Source organism: Cinclus cinclus, chromosome 6 (assembly GCF_963662255.1).
Source record: "Cinclus cinclus chromosome 6, bCinCin1.1, whole genome shotgun sequence".
In the NCBI taxonomy this organism is placed as follows: domain Eukaryota; kingdom Metazoa; phylum Chordata; class Aves; order Passeriformes; family Cinclidae; genus Cinclus; species Cinclus cinclus.
This window is the reverse complement of record NC_085051.1, coordinates 14,616,859-14,635,942: the sequence shown is the minus strand read 5'-3', so window position 1 is coordinate 14,635,942 and position 19,084 is coordinate 14,616,859. Positions and strand designations below refer to the sequence as shown.

General features: G+C 41.4%; 1 protein-coding gene across 2 annotated transcripts; it reads left to right on the top strand.

Moving 5' to 3' along the window:
* Positions 1-75: 75 nt before the first annotated feature.
* SAAL1 (serum amyloid A like 1) lies at positions 76-9,974 on the top strand. Of its 2 annotated transcripts, none has more exons than XM_062494310.1 (12): positions 76-204; positions 429-542; positions 1,533-1,616; positions 3,249-3,328; positions 3,715-3,774; positions 4,023-4,138; positions 5,219-5,402; positions 5,675-5,757; positions 5,902-6,090; positions 6,912-7,108; positions 7,619-7,711; positions 8,307-9,974. In XM_062494310.1, exons 1-12 carry the CDS (start codon positions 88-90, stop codon positions 8,397-8,399), a joined length of 1,410 nt encoding a protein of 469 aa, XP_062350294.1. In that variant the 5' UTR covers positions 76-87; the 3' UTR covers positions 8,400-9,974. The 2 variants fall into 2 exon arrangements, with proteins under 2 accessions (XP_062350294.1, XP_062350293.1); XM_062494309.1 differs by having other exon boundaries at positions 88-204; positions 6,909-7,108.
* Positions 9,975-19,084: the final 9,110 nt, after the last annotated feature.

The window sequence follows — 19,084 nt, the reverse complement described above, 5'->3', positions numbered from 1 at the left end:
TGGGCAAGGGGGCGCTGTGAGGCCGATGGTGCCGCTCTGGCCGCGCCGCCGCCTCGCTGCTCCCGCACTGGTGGCTGTGGGGCCACCATGGACCGCAACCCGTCGCCTCCGTGCAGCGATGCGGAGGAGGAGGAGGGGGACGCGGTGGGGAACACGGTGTACAGCAAGCACTGGCTCTTCAGCGTCCTCACCCGCCTCATCGAGGTGCGCGGCCTCATCGGGAGGGAGCGGGCGGCGGGCCCGGCGTCGGTCGGCGCCGGGTGGGTGCGACGCGACCGCTCCCGGGGCCGGGGGTTTCACAGGGGACAAATCCGGGGGCCGAGCGGGGACACGGTGGGAAAACACCTGGGAACCCAGCGGGTACCCCGCGGCTCCCGGGCGGTGCCGGGGCTTCAGCCGGGTCGTTTCCCCCGCCCCCTGTGTCCCAGGTCATCGCCCCCGCCGAGCCGGATCCCGCCGCCAGCCCCGAGGGAGCCCGGACGGAGCTGGACGAGGAGATGGAGAATGACATTTGTAAGGTGTGGGACATGTCGATGGACGAGGTAGGAGCCTTGTGCGGCAGCTCGGGGCGCGTGTGTTCGGTCAGCACGGTGCTGGCAGTGGGAGAAGGCAGGGAACGAGCCAGCGCGCTCGTTCGGTGCGTTGGGCAGGGTGAGGCAGCGCAGCCGGGCTGGGGCGGCTCCAGGCGGGCTCTCTCTCCATGGAGCCTGCGCTGGGAAGAGGAGCAGGGGCAGGACAGCAGCTCGAATTAACTCGGGGGCGCAGCCGAGTGTCTTCAGCATTTGGATTATGGGGATAATGTTAATGCCACCTCGAAAAAGGCGTATGTTCCTTTAGGAATTGTCATACGTCCTGATGGTAAGCATAGCTTTCTCTGATAGATAAACAGCCTTTCAAAGTTTAGCTGCAGACTTGCAGTGGCAATGTAACACAGCTTCTCGGTATTTTTCTCAGCATCCTTGAATGCTGGAACAAATTCTCTCTCTCTATATCTATCTATATATATATATAAGTATATTAGTTTAAGTATTATTACTTATTCCCTAACTTGTTGCTCAGATTTTCTAAATAAACATGGGGTATGGGTCTTTTATTCCTAAATAGAGAAGTAATCTTGTTTTTTAATGTAAAATGAGGAGGAGATTTCCTCTTTTGTGTGTTCTGGTCAAGTGCTAATGACAATTCCTTCACTTGCTTGTTTTTTATATGTCATTGTACTGTTATGCCTTAAAACTGAATTTTGGTTGAGTGTCTGTTTCTGTTGAGATAGAGGGCAATTTGCATTTTCTTGCAAGTGTGACTTTTTGGTTCATTCTTCAGCAAATCACTGGCATGCTGAATCACCAGAGTGGCTTGCTGGCCTTCTCTTATTGAAAAACAAGGATTATTGGTATTAAGCGTTGCCAGATAACAAATTTCTTGTAGTGAGTTTGTAATCTCTTTGATCCAGTCCTTGTGCTTTGGGAACACATTTGATATTGTTTTTGGAAATTGTAGAGGTCCATTTACTTCTCCATTCACTTTCTCCACAGGATGTTGCTTTATTTCTTCAGGAGTTCAATGCCCCTGATATATTCATGGGAGTTTTTGCCAAGTCCAAATGCCCTCGCCTAACTGTAAGTATGGGCTTACAAAATGTCAAAAAACAGTGACAGTGTAAAAGCTGTCCTGTGTTAATTGGAGTTGTAGATAGCTCTGTACAGTTGCATGTGTAATGTAAAAGGGGAACCAGGAGAAAACACATAATCAAATATAAAATGCTTTTCCACTGTTTTTAACATGGTCTAATCAGTAAGAATTTTGGTGATGCTGAAGCTGGTACATGTCTGTGCACACATTCTCATCTAGATACACTGATGAAGGACTGTTTATCAAGCATAGTTATAAGACCTGTTATAAAACCCAGCAGTCTGGCCTTTTTTCCCCTTTTTACTTGTTTCATGATTACTGAACAGAAATGGTTGTTAATTTGTTTAGTCAGACCTACGAAAGTGTGGTGGTTTGATCCTGGCAGGTGCCCACCAAAGCTGCTCTGTCACTCCCCTCCTCAGCTGGACAGGGGAGGAAAAAATACAACAGAAGCCTCATGGGTCAAGATAAGGGGAGAGAGATATCACTCACCAGTTACTGTGATTTATCATGGACCAAACAGACTCCACTTGGGGAAATTAATTGGTTACCAATCAAATCAGAACAATATAATGAGAAATAAACAGAGAAAGATTACAAGAAGTAGTTTTGGGAATTGGTAAGACACCTATACTTTATTTTTTTTTTTAAATTTTCCACTTGTTTTGATGTCACTGATTTCCAGCTTGTGCTACACAGTGCACTGCAGGAGTCAAGACTGAATACCTTTGAAAATCCTATGTTGGTGTAAATCCTCTTTCTCAGAAGTTACCAGATGCTTTACTCCAGGAGATGAGACAAATAGTTTAAAAGTTTAGTACTTTGTCTTTGGAAAGTACAGCCCAACTTTGCAAGGGAGTACAAATTGGCTGTCACAGCTACTTTCATGAAATAGTGTTTGCTGGAGTGCCTGCTGTACTTTAGCAGAGGTAATAGCATGTTAATAATTAAAATGACATCCTTAGTGGTGAGAGCTGATTTCTAACTTTAAATTGCTGCAAGCTAATGACTCCCTTTATTTTAGCCCCAGTCACCTGCAGGTATTTCAGAGCTCTCATGCTCCCCTTTACACAAGTGTGCATCCTCTTAATGATTATCTTAGCATGAATATCCTAATGGGATTCACTGCTTAAGAGTTTGTTTTTTATTTTATTTTAGGTCTCTTTAATCAGAGATTGGCCTTTGCTGGAAGCTTGTAGTAAGATCCCTTTCTTTTGTGAACAAATGAATATCAGGGAGGGTCACATTTACCTAGTGATATTTTCATTTTAGGACTCCTTTTTTGCTTTAATAACAAGGCTGTCAAATTAGCTTCAAAACAGTATAAAAAGAATATGCAAGCAGAGCTGATTTCAATATATGTTTTCTTTTATGGAACACCCTAACACCTAAATATCTACTTAGTACCTGAGTGTGTTTTAGGCTGGTCTGATAGAACAGAAAAATCTGCATGGAATTTGTGGAAAAATTTGTATCTTTGTCATGAAATCAGTGGGTCATACAGGCTTGGAAATCAAACTGGAAAACATCTTTGAACCTCTCTTACTTTTGTATTACGGCTCTTGAAGTGAAATTGTGGACTTGCAGTTGTCTCATTATACTGTGTTTTGTCTTTCCAGGAAATCTGTGTGGGAATATTAGGGAATATGGCCTGTTTCCAGGACATCTGCATGTCCATTAGCAAAGATGAGAATCTTGGGTAAGTAAGTGTCTGTGTGCTTTGTACATGAACAGGTACTGCTTGCCTGGACTCACAATCAGGAAATTCATCTTAGAGAAGGATCTAAGCTTGCCTGCTAAGTCTCATCTTCATTCGTAACTTTTGGCTGACCATGTTTGTGTGGGAAGTGTTCAGGAAAGAAAGAAAGAAAGGACACAAACCACTATTATTGGAGATTTTTAATCACCAGTCAAGTTAGTTTCTAAGTTTGGTGGTCTTGAGATACTGGAAGTGCATGCACAGTTAGGAAAAGCTGGTTTTAGTCTCAGAACATGGCTGCAGTTGTGAAATTAACCTTTTTCTACCTTTTTTAAAAATAAAGATGGATTTTACTAACCCTTTTTCACTTAATTTTCTCCTTAAAGCCAAGTGTTACTGCAACGTTTGTGTGATTCAGACTCCCCAACTCTTCTGGAAACAAGCAGGTAGGACAGCTCAGAAATTAATGCATCGTTAATGTAGTTCTTCTGTGCTCTGAGGTTTGGGGAGAAAACTGACAAGTGGGCTGCTATTTTGTTATCCTCTCATCCTTTCTGTTTATTAGTTTCTGCATTGTTGTGGAATCACTGTGAGTTAGATCCCCATTTCCACTGTTATTGTTTTGGATTTACACTTGTACAGCTAAAAGGTGTGAACTGGCTTCTGATTTGTTAAATGGGGAATTCTTGCCTAGGTTGTTGTTAACTTGCCTCTCCCAGCCTGAGGTGGCCAATGTTTGGGTGGAAAGGATCCGAGAAAATCCTTCTGTGTACGACTGTGTTTGCTTTATCATGTCCAGCTCTACAAATGGTAAGTTGCCACAAGAAGCTGGGCTGTAGTGGGTGTTTGCAGAAGAAAAACAAGAGCTGAAGTTTGCAATTTCAGAGCCAAATGTTTTCAGTTGGGTTAATTCCTTTAAAACAAAGGAAGCCTCGTGAGTTTAAAGAACACTCAAACAAACTTGCCCTCCCTTTGCAGGGTTATAAATATATATAAAACCAGCCAGAAAAGCACTCATGGAGAAAGAAGAAAGCTCATGGGGGGGAATCAAAGTATGTTAATTGAAGAAATTGTTATTTGCTGCAATAAAGTGCATAGTCCTCATTCAGGGAAATACATATGCAATTTTTGATTCTTGAAACAAGACCTCATTTAATTTATTTTTTCCAAGTCAGATAGGAGTTTTCTGTTTTTGAAACTACCATATCTGTGGACTGTGAACTGGAGGAATGGTTCAGTTACTCTGGCAGCTGAATACCGTGTGGGCTTTGGGTAGGCACACAGTGCTTCACAAATCTCTCTTAGCACTAATTTAGTGAAAACCACACCAGCCACCTAAAAATGGAAATATTTGGAGTAGCATTTAATGTTTAACATCCAGCTCAGCTGTAGCAGCAGTTGTCATTTGTCAAGGAATCCTTGTAATACAGCTTTTTCAGGTTTTTAATCAATTTTTAAAAATGCAGATTCTCAGAGATACTGCTCCATTCAATTGAAGTAACAGATCTGTTTAAGTATAATGCAGATTGGCAAGTGGAAGATTAGCATAAAAGTGCCTATCTAGGAACAAATCTTGACAAGTGTTACTTCAGAAGCAGGAGTTAGGACTTCTCAGGAGCATGGAGTCTCTTTGCAGAATAAAATTACTGCTTCACATGTGGCATGACAAGGTAGAAGGTGTGAATGGGCTTTCCAACAATCCCTATGTATCAAACTCTTTACCTGGCCACATGAAGGGATTAAACATAACAACCTGTAGTGGGTCACGAAAAAAAACGAATTTACTTCAGTCCTGAATTATTCTGAATACTTGTATATACTAGCATTTTGTGAGCTAATTTTGCTGTTCATTTTTAGTCTTGTTGAAATATAATACTCTCTCTTGTGCAGTTGAATTGCTGGTGAAAGTGGGTGAAGTGGTGGACAAGCTCTTTGATCTGGATGAAGAGCTGATGTTAAACTGGATCAAAAATGGCACTTGTCACTCTGTGGGACCATCTGTAGATGATTCTCCTGAGGAACTTCCAGACTTTAAGATTGTGCCTTGTATACTTGAAGCAGCCAAGCAAGTCCGGTATGGGAGATTTCTTTTTGGTTTCATGGCTGGGGAGATTCCTTATAACCTTGTAAGGCCTGTGCCCAAAACCTTTTGCTTTTAGTGGGAACAGCACAGTTTGACAGATCACTGAGATATATTTTCCCGGACTTACGGTTTAACGCGAGTCAACTTGTTTGTTTGCAAAGGGAATGGCAACGATTGCTGATGGGCTTCTCTGTGACAATACACAGAATATAAACTCAGTAAGCAGCACCTTAATTTGTCTTTTTCATGTTTGTTCTGTGTAGATCAGATAACCCGGAAGGACTGGATGTTTATATGCATATCCTGCAGCTCCTGACCACGGTGGATGAGGGTATCCAGGCTATTGGTAAGAACCTAGAATTGCTATGTGTGAGGGGGCCAAGAAAGGCCATAACTTCTGGATCACCACATATTTACTGGGGAGAACAGGAATTCACGTACTTGGATTAAATTTGGTTGGTTGTTGGGTTCTCTTTCTTTCTTTCTCAAGTGCAGGCTCCTGATGGAGGAAAAGAGACTTGGAGTTTGCTTTATGACCTCGTTTGCCAGGAGCTTTGCCAGCCAGATGATCCACCGATCATCGTGCAGGAGCAGAAGACTGTGCTGGCCTCTGTTTTGTCCGTTCTGTCTGCTATGTTTGCTTCACAGACAGAGCAGGAATACACCAGGATGAGGAAAAGCAAGTCATGCTTTTTTTCTGTTTTTTTATTTTTTTTAAGTTAATGTTCACATCTGGCTTTATGTGGGTGTGAAAGGTGGTTCAATTCAGTGACATTGCATATAGTAAGACTCTTCCCTGGTTACTCAAAATCACAGCTAGCCCAAAGTTCAGTTACTGGGTGGGCTGTAAATTCTGAGGAGTTACAGTACCAGAATCTCCAGATTCTGCTCAGTCTTCTCCACTGGATGAATTAGTGAAAATTGAGAAATTATTTTTGCTAAAATATAGTAATACATTATTGCATTTTTATTTTATAGATGACATACAGTACGTATATTTTCAAGTAGTATTTTTTTTTTACAAGGGGATACTCTGCAGGTACTTAAATCCCTCTATAATTTCTTACCTTTCCGTTCTTTGGAATTAAAAGCCTGTTTTGAGAATGTAAGTCAGGGTCAATTGCAGCAGAAAGATGCTGTGCAGTTTGGTTTTTCAGATAGGATTATCTGGATACAAATTTAACATACTGCCCTCACTGGGTGCTACTGAAGACAGTTTCCTTCTCATGCTCCTTACACTGGCATATAGTTTTTATAGATACAGGTCAGCTTGTGGACAGAATTATTTGGGTTTTCTACTACATTTCTAGTTGCTTCTTTAAAACTGTCTTTGAGTAACAAAACACAACACTGTCAGAATATACATTCCTATATATATATGTATGTATATATTCCATTTTGTGTAAAATCTGATGGTATGTTTCAAAATTCTATTGCCTTGAAAGGATGGACAAGAATTTTCAGTATTAAAGTTCACTGTTCTTGTTACTTTGTATTAAGATATGCCACTTATTGGGAGCTTGATTCGTATTTTACAATACATGGAGGGCTGTGGGAAGAGAGCTGTTGATAACTCCAAGGAGTCTGAGCAAGAGGAGACTGGAAGGACTGATGTAAATGAGGAAGATTTCCATTTAAAAATTTTGAAGGATATTTGCTGTGAATTACTTTCCAATATGCTTCAGGAACTAACCAAGGTAAGAATGAAACAAAATTACAGTAGGGATTTCTGCAGGGTAGGTAAGAAAAAAGTATTTACTATTACTGTGGACATTTTTCTATGCAAGTGCAGTTGGTAACTGGGAATTGATTAGAGAATTAACCAGAAATAGCAACATGTGTGGGAGATGGGAGGAACAGAGGTTTTCTGTGGTGTGTGCCAAGATTCTGTGTGATAAATTCTGTACATATATGTTGCCCTTTCTTTTGAATGAAAGTCAGTTTATTTAAGAAGAGGAAATACTGTCAATATATAACCTCACCACCTCAGCTGGACCTTTTTAATTATGGAAGCATTCAGGTTAAGAGACTTGTGATATCTGAGCTTTTGCACCTTTTTGTCTCAGCTGTGTCCGACCTTCTGTGACAACTGTTCTGATTGTTTTACCCCTTTTAAGCACAAAGCACATTCTGTAGATGCTGTGTACAGTTTTGAGTTTGTTCTTTCAACTGTTCATGACATGCTGGTTGTATTTCTGATTTTCCAGGAGAATACCTTAGAAGGACTGCACCAGGGACACCTGAATGAACAGACATGTTCCTGTGCTTTTCAGAACCTCTTACCTCTGTATTTTGCTTCGGTGAGTATGTGACAAGATCTGTGACACAGCTGAAAAAATGCTCCTTGGGCAGCAGGACCTTTCCAAATCTGATATACAAACAGGACAGGATTGCTCAGGTACAGGTAAAACACCATCCAGTGCCAGACAATCTTACCCCCTCTGTCTGTTCTGCCTCAATTCAGCCAGAGTTTTGCTGAGATCGTCACCTGCTGCCAGGGCCAAACTGTGCTGATGTGAATAGATGTCTGAAAATTTATCCTAGCTGAAAATTTGTCCTGTATATTTTTATAGAAGAATTATTCTAAATATTTTTCATAGGGAGCTTTTCTCTGGGTGAGAAGAGTTTCTGTGTTTCTTTTAAACAATAAAGTAAGGGTTTGAGGAAAGTGGTACCATTTCAAAATTTAGACCAACTGGAATTGTGGGGTTTAGGAGGAAAGTAGCTACTGTGGGGCATTTTCCATTATTCTTTGCAGTGGCTTTTGCTGGCTGCTCATATTTGGAAAGTACAGAAGTGGAAAGAACCCCTGTGCCAGTATAAGAATTCTGTGTTCCATGCAAGTTGTTTTTGTTTTTTTTTTTTTTCTCCTTGTGTGTTCTTTTTAATTTCCAGGTGGAGAGTTTCCTTGAAGTCCTGCGTGAGGCTGATCAGACACTTGCTGACAATCTAGAAAAACGTTTCCCAAGCCTGAAGGTTCACACCTAAGAATGTACATGAAATATTTTCCTTCCTTGGAATGAAGGTTTTCGACTGTTTCATTGCAGCATTTCAGAAATCAAGTTTTCAGTAAATGCAGGAGAATGAGGCAACCTCTTTACCAGCAGATGGCTTTTAAGAAATGTTCTGGGGTTAACCTGGTCTGCAAGGGGAAGGAAATGACTGTAAATCACTTCTGTATGTTCCATCCTGTTTGCTTTGGTAATGAGAGACTGTTGACTTCTAATTGCTCTCCTGCAGAGTAGTTTTCTTTGAATAACTCTCAATTCTGTGCTTTTCAACTGAAGTTGAAACAGCAAAATTAATGAAATGTACTGAGTAGTTCTTTAACATGGTGCTGGTTTCTTTCAAGTTGCTGTTGGCAAAAGGAGGATTGCTCAGTAGAAATCCCCTTCAAACATCTGATAAGAAGTTAAATTATAGAGTTGTTTGGGGATTTTTTTTAGATCATATCAATACTTTGAGCAGGTGCTGTAACAAAAATGTTTCATTCTGCTCCTTTCGAATCTTCACACTTCTACTGAAGCCTCATCTTCACTGCAGCTCTGAGTCCTGTGCAGTTCAGAACATTTTAGAATATTGTTACCAGTGGTCTATGTTGTGGCTTCCAGCCATTGCAGGTAACTACCCACAGTTAAGAGTTGCAGGGTAGCTTTGGATTCAATCCCTGGTATACTTTCAGACCTTTTGGGTTTTTTGTAGCAGTCTGAGCTTCAGTTTAAGAGTGTAATATACCAGTTCTTTCCTTCTTGATTTGTTGAATGAATTATCTCAGAATGACATGAGAAATACCATGTTTTCCATGGGGGAGCTTAGGGTACTAGGTCACTTGCAGGAAATTCAGAGTATAAACTCCTAAAACTCCTACTTTAATTATATTATATTTTAATTGCATTGCATTTTTTAGATCCTGTGCCTGCATGCAGTGCACCTGACGTGTTCTGAGTCTGAAGAGACAGCAAAGCAGTACATTAAATTCACTGTTTCTGTAAATGAGAGTGGATAACAATTGGTCTTTATTAGGTTTGAGATGTAAAAGCAAATGGGAACCAGAGCATAGAGAATAACTTAATGTAACATACACACGTTCCCTGGCTCTCCAGGTTTTACAGACTTTTGTGCTGGGCCATGTTGTGTTACCAGAGTTACCTGCTCATGTGGTAAAACACAGTATGTGTATATGTATATATAACCTTTCCATCCTAACCTCCAGTTTTCAAAACCAGTGCAACTCAATCACCCCCCTGCCAGCAGCATCTTAGTTGTCAGCAGGGAATCTGGAACTGATATACCTGACTTGTGTCATCAAAAAGAATTGCTGTGGTTTATATAAATTTTTGTATAATATGTTGGAGAAAACCGGTGTCTGTGAATCAGATAACTGCATTTTTCATACTACTTGACACTTTTGGGGTATTTTCTTAAACCTACAGATTTGTAATAAAGCTTCTTTAAAAAAAAAAAAACCTATATGCTTTCTTTCATTCTAGTGTCAATTAAATTTATTTTCTGAGCCACTGGAAATGTCTGTTACTCTTAAGTATGTCAGTTGTAAGAGGAAAGTCGAAGCTCTTCATAATGTCTGTGTGCTGTAAAATATGCTTTCCTTCATTGGATACTTACTTTAGCTCTTGTTTTTTTTGCATAGTAATTGTTATGGTCTGGAAGTTAACATGTGTCTCATCTCATAAACCTTTTCTGGGCTTAGTTTGTCCCCAGCTGTATCATAAATGTCTTCCACTATAGTGAACAATTATTTCTGGTGTGCATCTCCTGAAATTTGTCACCGTTGGAAATTCTGCAGCAGCCATATAATGTAATACAGGAAAAAAAAGCTGAGACAAGATCTGTTGTTTAATTTTGTTCCTTCTCCTTTTCAATACACCAATATTCAGTGCTGGCTGGTGAACTGTTAAGTGTTACTGATACGTGGTGCCTGTCATGCGACAGAAAAAAATGTCTGATGTCCTGTGGGACATCATGACATGACCCAGGTGGGTCATATCCTCCTGTTCATCTGCAACAGAAGGAGCTGCAGGAATGGTCAGTCAGCCTTGCTTCAGCAGAGTGGTAATTCAGGTATGCTGGGAATTTCTATGCCAGATAACCACGGTGAATTGGAGACTGATATTCCCTCAGCCCACCTCTTGTGCCTGGGTGCGGCACTGCCTTAGAGAGTGAGATGCTGATGCCGGGGTGAATGTAAGATCACCCCAAAGTGCCGTGTTTGTGGGGTTCAGAGAGGGAGGGAAGAATTTGTGGGTGAAGGTGGATGATGTGTTTGGCAGTGGTGCAGGTGTGTTTCATCATTCTGCCAGCAGGGACCTCCCTTGGCCTGTGCTTCACGAGCAGCATGGTTTGGGGTTTTGGTGGGATTGGGGATTTTTCTGAGGAGAGGCAGGGAGGGTTCAGGAGGTGTTTGGGTTTTGAGTTTGGTATTTTTTTAAATTCCCTCTCCCAGACCTGTTTTGACACCCACTGGCAAGCCTGAGTTATCTAGGCCAGTTGATTCAAAATGGTTATCTGTCTGTCTACAAGCAGGTGAGCAGCTTTCTTCCAGACCAAAGATCTGTTTAACTCCAGAACATCCTCCTTTGGGGAGAAATGAGAAGTACTTGTTGCTGCTCTGAACAAAAGTGGGTATCTGAAACATTGAACTAAAGCACCAGGAACTCAATCCTGCTTGGACAGAGCTGGATGTGACTTGTGGTATGAGAACAGTCACAGAAAATTGAGGCAGAAAACAGACTGGAAGACTTTATTTTAAATTAGTCTTAATGGATCCATATAATAATTTCATTTAAAGATAGGATTCTAACATTCTGTTGACTTGACTTTAATGCACAATTGGCATCTTTATCCCACATTGTAACTTTTTCCTGGTGGGACAAAGCACCACAAAACCAAAGAAATTTGAAATGGGAGGAAAAAAACACAGTGGCATTGGAATGCTTTATCTGCTCCTTTGGCAGTCCTAGGAGGTGGTTGCTGACACCTAATGCTTGCCCAGTATTCATGATGCAAATTAGTCCTTTCTGGCAGGCTAAACCATGAAACCTAAAAAGCTCTTTTCTGTGCTTCTCCATATCCATGTCACTCTGCTTGCTTAATTTTCTGTCACTACTATTTTAGTCCATGTTTTGTCTAAGTGCTGTGGTGACTCCTTTGTAGGATGAAACTACCCTGTTATAAATACCCGTCACTGAAACTAAGCTGAATCCAAAAGAATCAGATAAAATCTTTATTTCTAATGAAGTATCGATAGTTTATTATATTTGCATTAAAAGGTATAGTGGGGTTACTTTGGTTTTGCTTGGAAAATCTGTGTTCTTTCTCACTACCTTTATCTTGGCTGCTACTGGGAGTTACAAAGCAGCAGTCTCTCTTTTATTTTTCCCTGAAGAATTTGCTTGCTTTTTTTTTTTTTTTCCTAGAGCAGAATCTTTTGGTCACAGCAGTTCCCTAATGTATCCTTTTATTTCCCCCTCAAAACAAAATGTCCTTTTTCAGTGCTTGCCGTTTACTTTTTGCTTTGTTGGTGATGATGATGAAATTCATGTGCTCTGCCAAAGTCAGTGAGAAAGGAAGAACCTGATACACCTGGGGCAAGGACCAGCCTGCTGTGATGTTACACAATTTCCCAAGACCCCTTCATGTGAAGGCAAGCCCAGGCTGGCACGTGTGTCAGCCCCAAGGTGAGCAAAGCCCCTGTCAGAGCCAGTGGGGCATGAGCTGAGTGAACCTGACATGGCCAGCATGGCAAAACAAACCTGGTTATTGCCAACAGTTATCAACAGAGCTTCTGCAATGGGAAATACTGTTCCTACACCTCCTTTTGTCCCCCTCCCTGATTCACTTCTGCAGAAAGAACCTGGTTTTATAATGCAAGGAGCTGACATCTAAGATGGGTAAGAGGATGGGTTTGCTTCTGAGTTGTTACTGTGGAGAAAATGAATGAACCCTGGGAAAACCCAGTGGGGCTCCATTTTTCTTTCTCCTAGGTCATTACATGTGAGCTGCTTGTCTTAGTGATGGCTCAGTAAAGTCTTAGAGCTGAATTTCATACAAAGGTTACTGGGAAAGAGCTTGCAAAGAAAAGGTAGCTGTGGTAGGAGGCTGTGAAGAGAAGACAGTAATAGTAGAGAAGAAATATGAAGAAGAGATACTGGAGAAAGAAGGAAAAGAGGGAAAAAACCTTGAAAAATCCTGACAAAGAGGATAGATAAATAATAACTGTGACATTAAAGGAGAAAGTATTACATATCAGTAATTATGTTAGCATTCTAGGTCTGTCCAGGTAGAATAGCTGATGTGCAGTCACCTCTCAATAATCTAATACTGATCACATTTCTGTTTTTAAAGCTGAATTTCCTTTGCAGTTTCTCCTGCTGTAATGGAAATGAGACAAGTTTAAGGTGAACATGAAGTCTTAAAAAGCACACCAGGTGGTCTGATGAGTATTGCTGGATTTTTTTAAATGTCTTTTTTTATTCACCCACTCTCCCCCCTTGTTTTTTGCTGGCTGGGTGAGGCATCAGGGAGCCAAATCATGATGGAGGTGAGGCAGTCAGGTATTGCAAGCCCTTGCCTGGCATAGGTTTTGAGCACGACAGAGGCAAGATGTGAAAGCAGAGTCCTGCAAGGTTGGTGCTTGTGTTGCCCACTGGTCTGCAGCAGGCTGCAGCCTGCTTCTGGCACAGGCACAGTGAGTGGATATATCTTTGTGCCCATGGTAACTTAAGTCCCATGTTGATGCTTCCCCAATTTATGTCCCTTCATCCAGTTTCCAAGGAAATCTTAGAAAAGCAAATGCACCTTGGTATTCTGTGTTGCAATAATGGCAGTTATTTATTCTGCGCTTTAGGTTATGCAAACTTCATTTTAATTTTGCAGTGAGTTTGTATCAATATTATATTTGTTGTCACGTATATAATTTTTGGTGACAGCTCTGTTTAAAGAAGATGTAACTTTAACAAGCCATCTGTTAACCTTGCAGAGAAAGGAAATGCTTATGTCAATTATTGCAATGAAATCAGAAAAATAATTTCCTGCCCTCCAGTAGTGGACCAGTTGCCCTATCTTCTGTCAATAGAAGGATATTGAAACACACAGGAAATACGTGCACACTTTTATCCTGCCCTGCAATACAGCCACAGTGCTGCATTATAATTAGCCAGTGATGTTAGAAGGTTCCATTTTCCATTAAAACTTCTTTGTAGTGCACAAACTCTTTTATTCAACATCAGAGAGTTTCCTCATTAGTCAGGTAGGGAGGCTGGACACAGAAACCATGGGAAGACATTTTGAGTTTATGCCAGCCTGATTAGCAAAGATTTTGATTTAATAAGTTGAGTATGAAAGAAGGACAAACACTTCAGATTAGGTGGGAATAAAAAAAACCCGCAAATTTATTCCATTTTGTTATTTGAGAGGAAGCCATTACAGTGGCTGAATGGAAGGAAGAGCAGTAGTGGACAGAAAAGGCTGGAATAATAGGTAAGAGAAAAATGAATGGACAAAACATGGAAGAGCAAGGGAGAACTCTGGTTTTGTGAGGTTAGTAGATAGAAGATATTTATGAGTAGACAAAAAGAAACACAGGAAGTTGCCTATGAGCTGACAAATGGTGTAGGTGCAAGGAAAATCTTTGAGAGACATAAATGTATTGGCACTGTATAGTGTGAGGTGCTCTTGTGGGCAAGTCCCAAGCCCAAGTGAAGGGAAGGTTTGTCCTTTTCCTTCTTCCCTTATTGGAGAGGTTCTCACAACCCTTGAAAGAAGATGGGAGATAGATGCAAAATATGCTGGCATTGAGTTGCTCTGGGGAGGGGTCGGAGTTGTCCAGGCCAATTCCTGCACAGTCCATGTGTTTATGGGCACAAGCAAGAGCAGCCGGGGCAACCCTGAGAGGAAAACTTCTTGCAGCTTTCCTGCTTCTCCAGCCTTTCTGGACACCAGAGCAGCTGGGTGAGGACAGCATCCAGCAGTGTGTCTATGCACCACATGTCCTTTTGAGCCCACCCTGCTTGTTTCCCTCTTGTCCAGCACTCAGTGATGAACATAAGGATCAGAACCTGATCTTTTATTGCAGCATTATCGGTAACTTTAACCAACAGAGTCTGGAGTCAACCCCCACGATGGGAGTATTGAAAATAACCACAGTGCTACTCCACAGCTGTCAGCTTCTGCATTAGAAGAGCTCTAAATACTGCAGTGCCGTCTGGGAGGCAGACTCATTTCTTGTCCAAAGTGTAAAGGTTGAGGGTGCTTTGTTGCTGCTGGATGTGACGCAGTATGATGTGATTCCGCACACAGGGTAAAGGAAATGCTATCATGATTTAATTAACCAGTTCTGATCTCCTGATCCCTGAGTTTACTTAGACTTGAAAGAAATAAATATATATAATTAAATTAAACAAAGGTCTTCCTTCCCACACATGCTCTGGGTCCATTTGCTTCTTCCACGAGATAAAAAAAGATTATAAATAACAGGCACAGTGGTCTTTGTTGTTGTTGTTGTTCTTGACTTAATGCAGAAGGCTGGCAGGAGGAATAAAATGCACAGGTGCAGTATGTATGGCACCAGAAGAAGATGACACATGGGTGTTTGAAATGAATTTTTTAAAATTTGAATTCCAGTGTTAGGTTGCAAAAGGATAAAAACATTGTTTCAGTGTTGCCTGTTGCAGTTCAAGGTGATTTTGACAAAAAGTGGTAATGTTTGAGTTGAAACCTAATCATAACAGAGGAAAAAGGCAAAAGAGGCTCAAATTCAGTTCTTGGTTTATCCAAAGGCTTTTTTTTAACTGCCTAGAGATATGCAAGCCCTCGGTGCCTCAATGTGATTGTGCAGCAGGTCTGGATGGTTTTCCACCAGCCAGAGGTGGGGCTTGTTCAGTTGTACTGCTCAGCACCTGCCTGGGTGGCTTTGAGAACACACTGACAAATTTACAGTGGTTTCTTTGGCCACAGACATTGTGTAAAAGCATATCCTTGTCTAGTCATGGGCTTCCTGTCTCCTCTGCTGTTTCTGCCGGCTGCTGGGACCTGCTTGGAGAACAAGCACCACATCTTCATTGCTAGTCTGGTGTCTGTGCTGGAGAGGTTTGTGGAGGGAGATGTCTCTCTGGGGAAGTAGTTCCCTTATATTCATTCTACTGCACGTGCCTATGTCATGTGTTTGTCATTCACAAATGACCCAGCGCGTGGCTGTGCAGATGTCATTTATGTGTGCTATGCCAAATTTACCAGAAAATCTCTGATAACTACATTTACCATTTAGTTTTTCGGGTGAATTTGCCCCTGTCTTTCAGGAAGTTAATTCTAGATTGTATTTTTTTAATTGTTTGTATTAGTGGGGTGAGAGAAAGTGGGTGGGGTGAAGAAGCTTAATAAAAATGGGAAATACCCTATCTATTTAACCCCCTTTGTTCTGTGGAGCAATTCTCACATCAATCAAAGCCAACATTGATTAACACAACTTGTTCTTGACTAAAATCAGATTTAAAAATAAGCAAATCTTTTGTCCAGGTAGTTTACCAGATATTAAAAATTAGTTTGACTCATCCAGAATGAACTTTGTTCTCATCTTTTCTTTCTAAAAATTGGTACTGTCTTTTCCAATCCATAACTCTTCCCCATTTAGTCCCAACAGTCATGTGAATAGGTGAAAAGAATTGTGAATAAATGGGAGGCACAGTGTCCGTTCACTAAAGATATTGTTGTGAATTGCACTGAGCTCTGCTTGCAGCTCTTTGACAAATCCTCATTAGCCTGTTTTGGTCTACACTTGCATCCTCTTGTCAGTGGTAAGTCTGCTCACGGTTTGCCACCCTAATATTTTATCCATGATCCTGGTTACTGTTTAGCTAATGCTTTCAACCTTAAATAATTCTATAATGTTTTATTTTTCTGAAATAAAATTTTGTACCTAGTGTTCCTAAAAGCAAAGCTCTCTAATCAGGCAGATGAGACTCATTAGTGTTACATTTCAAAGAGCCTTACTTTGATCCAAACTAATTAATTTTGCCCCAATACAAAATTGTTGTAACTATAATGGGAGATAAAATCTAATAAGAGAAATTCAGAGGGGGAAGAAAACATCTGTCATGAGAACACAGCAAGATGAACAGCTTTTGCCAGTCTTGGAAATGATGATGTGTTTCACAGCTCTGAGGCTGGACATTTTACAACTGCCAGTGTGTTTAAAGTTGCTGCTGTGAATTGATGGGTTTACATTGCTGGTTTTCATCCCTGGAGCAAAAAGTGACTGTGATTTAATTTCTGTTTCTCATGCTGGTCAGTGGCCAGTGTCTAGATGAGAGGCTGCCCTCTGTCATCTGTTCTGCTGTGTGATTTCAGGACTTCGGTGGATGGGGGGTGTCTGAAATCTGTGAACAGAGAACGGTCCTTTGAGTCCACTTTGTTGTGACGCCCTGAGGGACTTTAACAGGCTGGCTAGGAATGAACAGTCTGACCATGTCCTCTCTTTCAGAAAGGCTGATCATCTTCAACAGGGGGTGGAAAACACCAAAAGCCTTCTGTAACAGGCAAACCCAGTGTCTTCCACGATGGTTTGGGCCTTGGAGTCATCTCTTGATTTCCCTTGGCCAGGAGATGCTTAAGGTGTGTGAAACACATGGCATACAGTCTGCCTGCTTCTTATATTCAGCAAATTTAATATTGGATACACTTTCTAAATGAATGTCAATATGGCAGAGACTGGTTTCTGGCGCCAGCCCATGGTGAGGCTGCGTCAGGAGTACCTGGAGAGCTCTTGTTCTCTTTCCTGAGTGGATCAAAGTCTGCTGAATCGTTTTCTGAGCTCTGCTTACTCATATTATTAGCGAGTACAAAGCTTTCTCCTTTGTTCTCCTCCACCTCACTCTGAATACACAATATGATGCTGTTCTACTAATTAGGACAACAGGCTGAGGTTAACAAACACGCTGTGACTGCTCTTATCAGCAGGCTTATTTATGCATTTGACCATTTTGCTTTGTGTTTGTCTGTGATGTGAAAGCATTGGATAATTCCTGAGGTTTTGTAATGAAAATGTAGTAGAAATAATGGTACCAGGGTGGTTCCTTAGTGAATGCAGTCCACCTCTACTACACTTTGTGTTTAAGGGATGGAGAAGTATCAGGACCTGGCCAGAAGTAAGCCCTGGATGCTATGAGGGGCTGTTTTCAGTGGTGGTGGCTGAGGTTACCTTAGGCTCTCGCACTCTTCTCTTTTTGGATACTTTGTTTTCCATTTTCAGGTTGGGCATTTTGCACCTTGTACCTGGTGCCAGAGCCTTCAGCACCAAACAGCTCCTCAGCCTCCCCACCCTTGCCAGGGCTCTGGGGCTGACAGCCAGGACTGGTGCAGTGCAGAGTTGTGACCTGGCTCAGACTGCTGTGAAACCAGCTGTGAGCCTCCTCTTCAGCCCTGCCTGAGCTGCAGGGATTGGGGTGTGAGCCTGAGCAGAGCAGCATCTGCAAGGCTCAATGCAATATTCCTTGTCCTCTCCAGGCTGCACTGTGTTTCCAGGCAGCAGGTAGGTCAGTTTGTTGAGCTTTTCCACTTGGTTTTCCTCATTCCTGGTTGATGGTTCTGGCTGGACTAAAACCTGTTTGCTGTAGTAACAAAAGGGAATTTTTGCTGGCTGGTGGGAGGCCACATTTAATTTGAGGTGACTTGACCAACCCAGAACAGATAAGGAAATAAAAGAAAGTTGTAATTGGCACTTCTGTACCCAGTAACTCCAGAGTAATTGGAGCAAAGAGCTCTTTCAGGACTTTGGTTCCCAGGCAGACTACACTTTGTTTTGAAATGTAGCTGATTGATATTAATTTTTTATATTATTTTCACTAGAGAAAACAAATCAGAGCCTGGCTTGTCCATTGTCCCAGCAGCATCTAAACTAACCTTTTGTAAAGAGTTTACAAAGGGTGTTGTTAGGAAAAACTTGTTTGCTCAGAGCAGCAAGTAACTCATGTCACTCATTATTTTATTTAGCTTTTATGAAATGAAAAATATTTCCTGCCTCAGATGAAAGTGCTAATATTACTTCTTTAAACAGTCCAAAGCAAATATACAAACAGTGAATGGTCTGTTGGCTGGATGTGCTTCAGTAGGTTTACACAGCAGCTCTGGCTTTTCAAAATAAATGTGCTTGAAGGTTGTTGATGCTATAGCTGGCTGAGTCACGATGGGAGGGTAATTTACCTCATTGGTTCTTGCACTTTTAATTGGAAAAAGGTATTCATAAATATTTCAAATAATTTCATAATTTAAATCCCCCTTTTCCTTTTGTTGCGTGTTAACTGGTTATGAATTAAATGCTTTATTAATCAACAACTATTTAATAGCATAAATCATTAACTGATTGCTAAACCACCCTCATGGGGATGTGCTTCCCTTCTCAGGGACTAAGACTTCAAGGCATTTCTCAGATGTTACCCTGAGTTCAGGGTGTGACCCTGTCACAGCCTCATGCTGGTGAAAGGGTGGGTGAATTGTTCTGGAAAGTGTTTGTTGGGACAACTGTGGTTCGCAGAAGGGAGAAAATAGAATTCTCTGTAGAAAGACAGGGATTTCAGACCTGTACATTTATTTGAAAATTTGAAAAGCTTTGGATTTGGAGCTTTTTAACTCCCTGCATTTAGGTAAATGCCACAATGACAGGT

Excerpts from the sequence above, each read along its gene's own strand:
- SAAL1 (XM_062494309.1), top strand. The coding sequence starts at position 88 with ATGGACCGCAACCCGTCGCCTCCGTGCAGCGATGCGGAGGAGGAGGAG. Across the intron at positions 5,403-5,674 it reads GAAGCAGCCAAGCAAGTCCG|ATCAGATAACCCGGAAGGAC; the intron begins GTATGGGAGATT and ends TGTTCTGTGTAG. Across the intron at positions 6,091-6,908 it reads ATACACCAGGATGAGGAAAA|AAGATATGCCACTTATTGGG; the intron begins GCAAGTCATGCT and ends TTACTTTGTATT.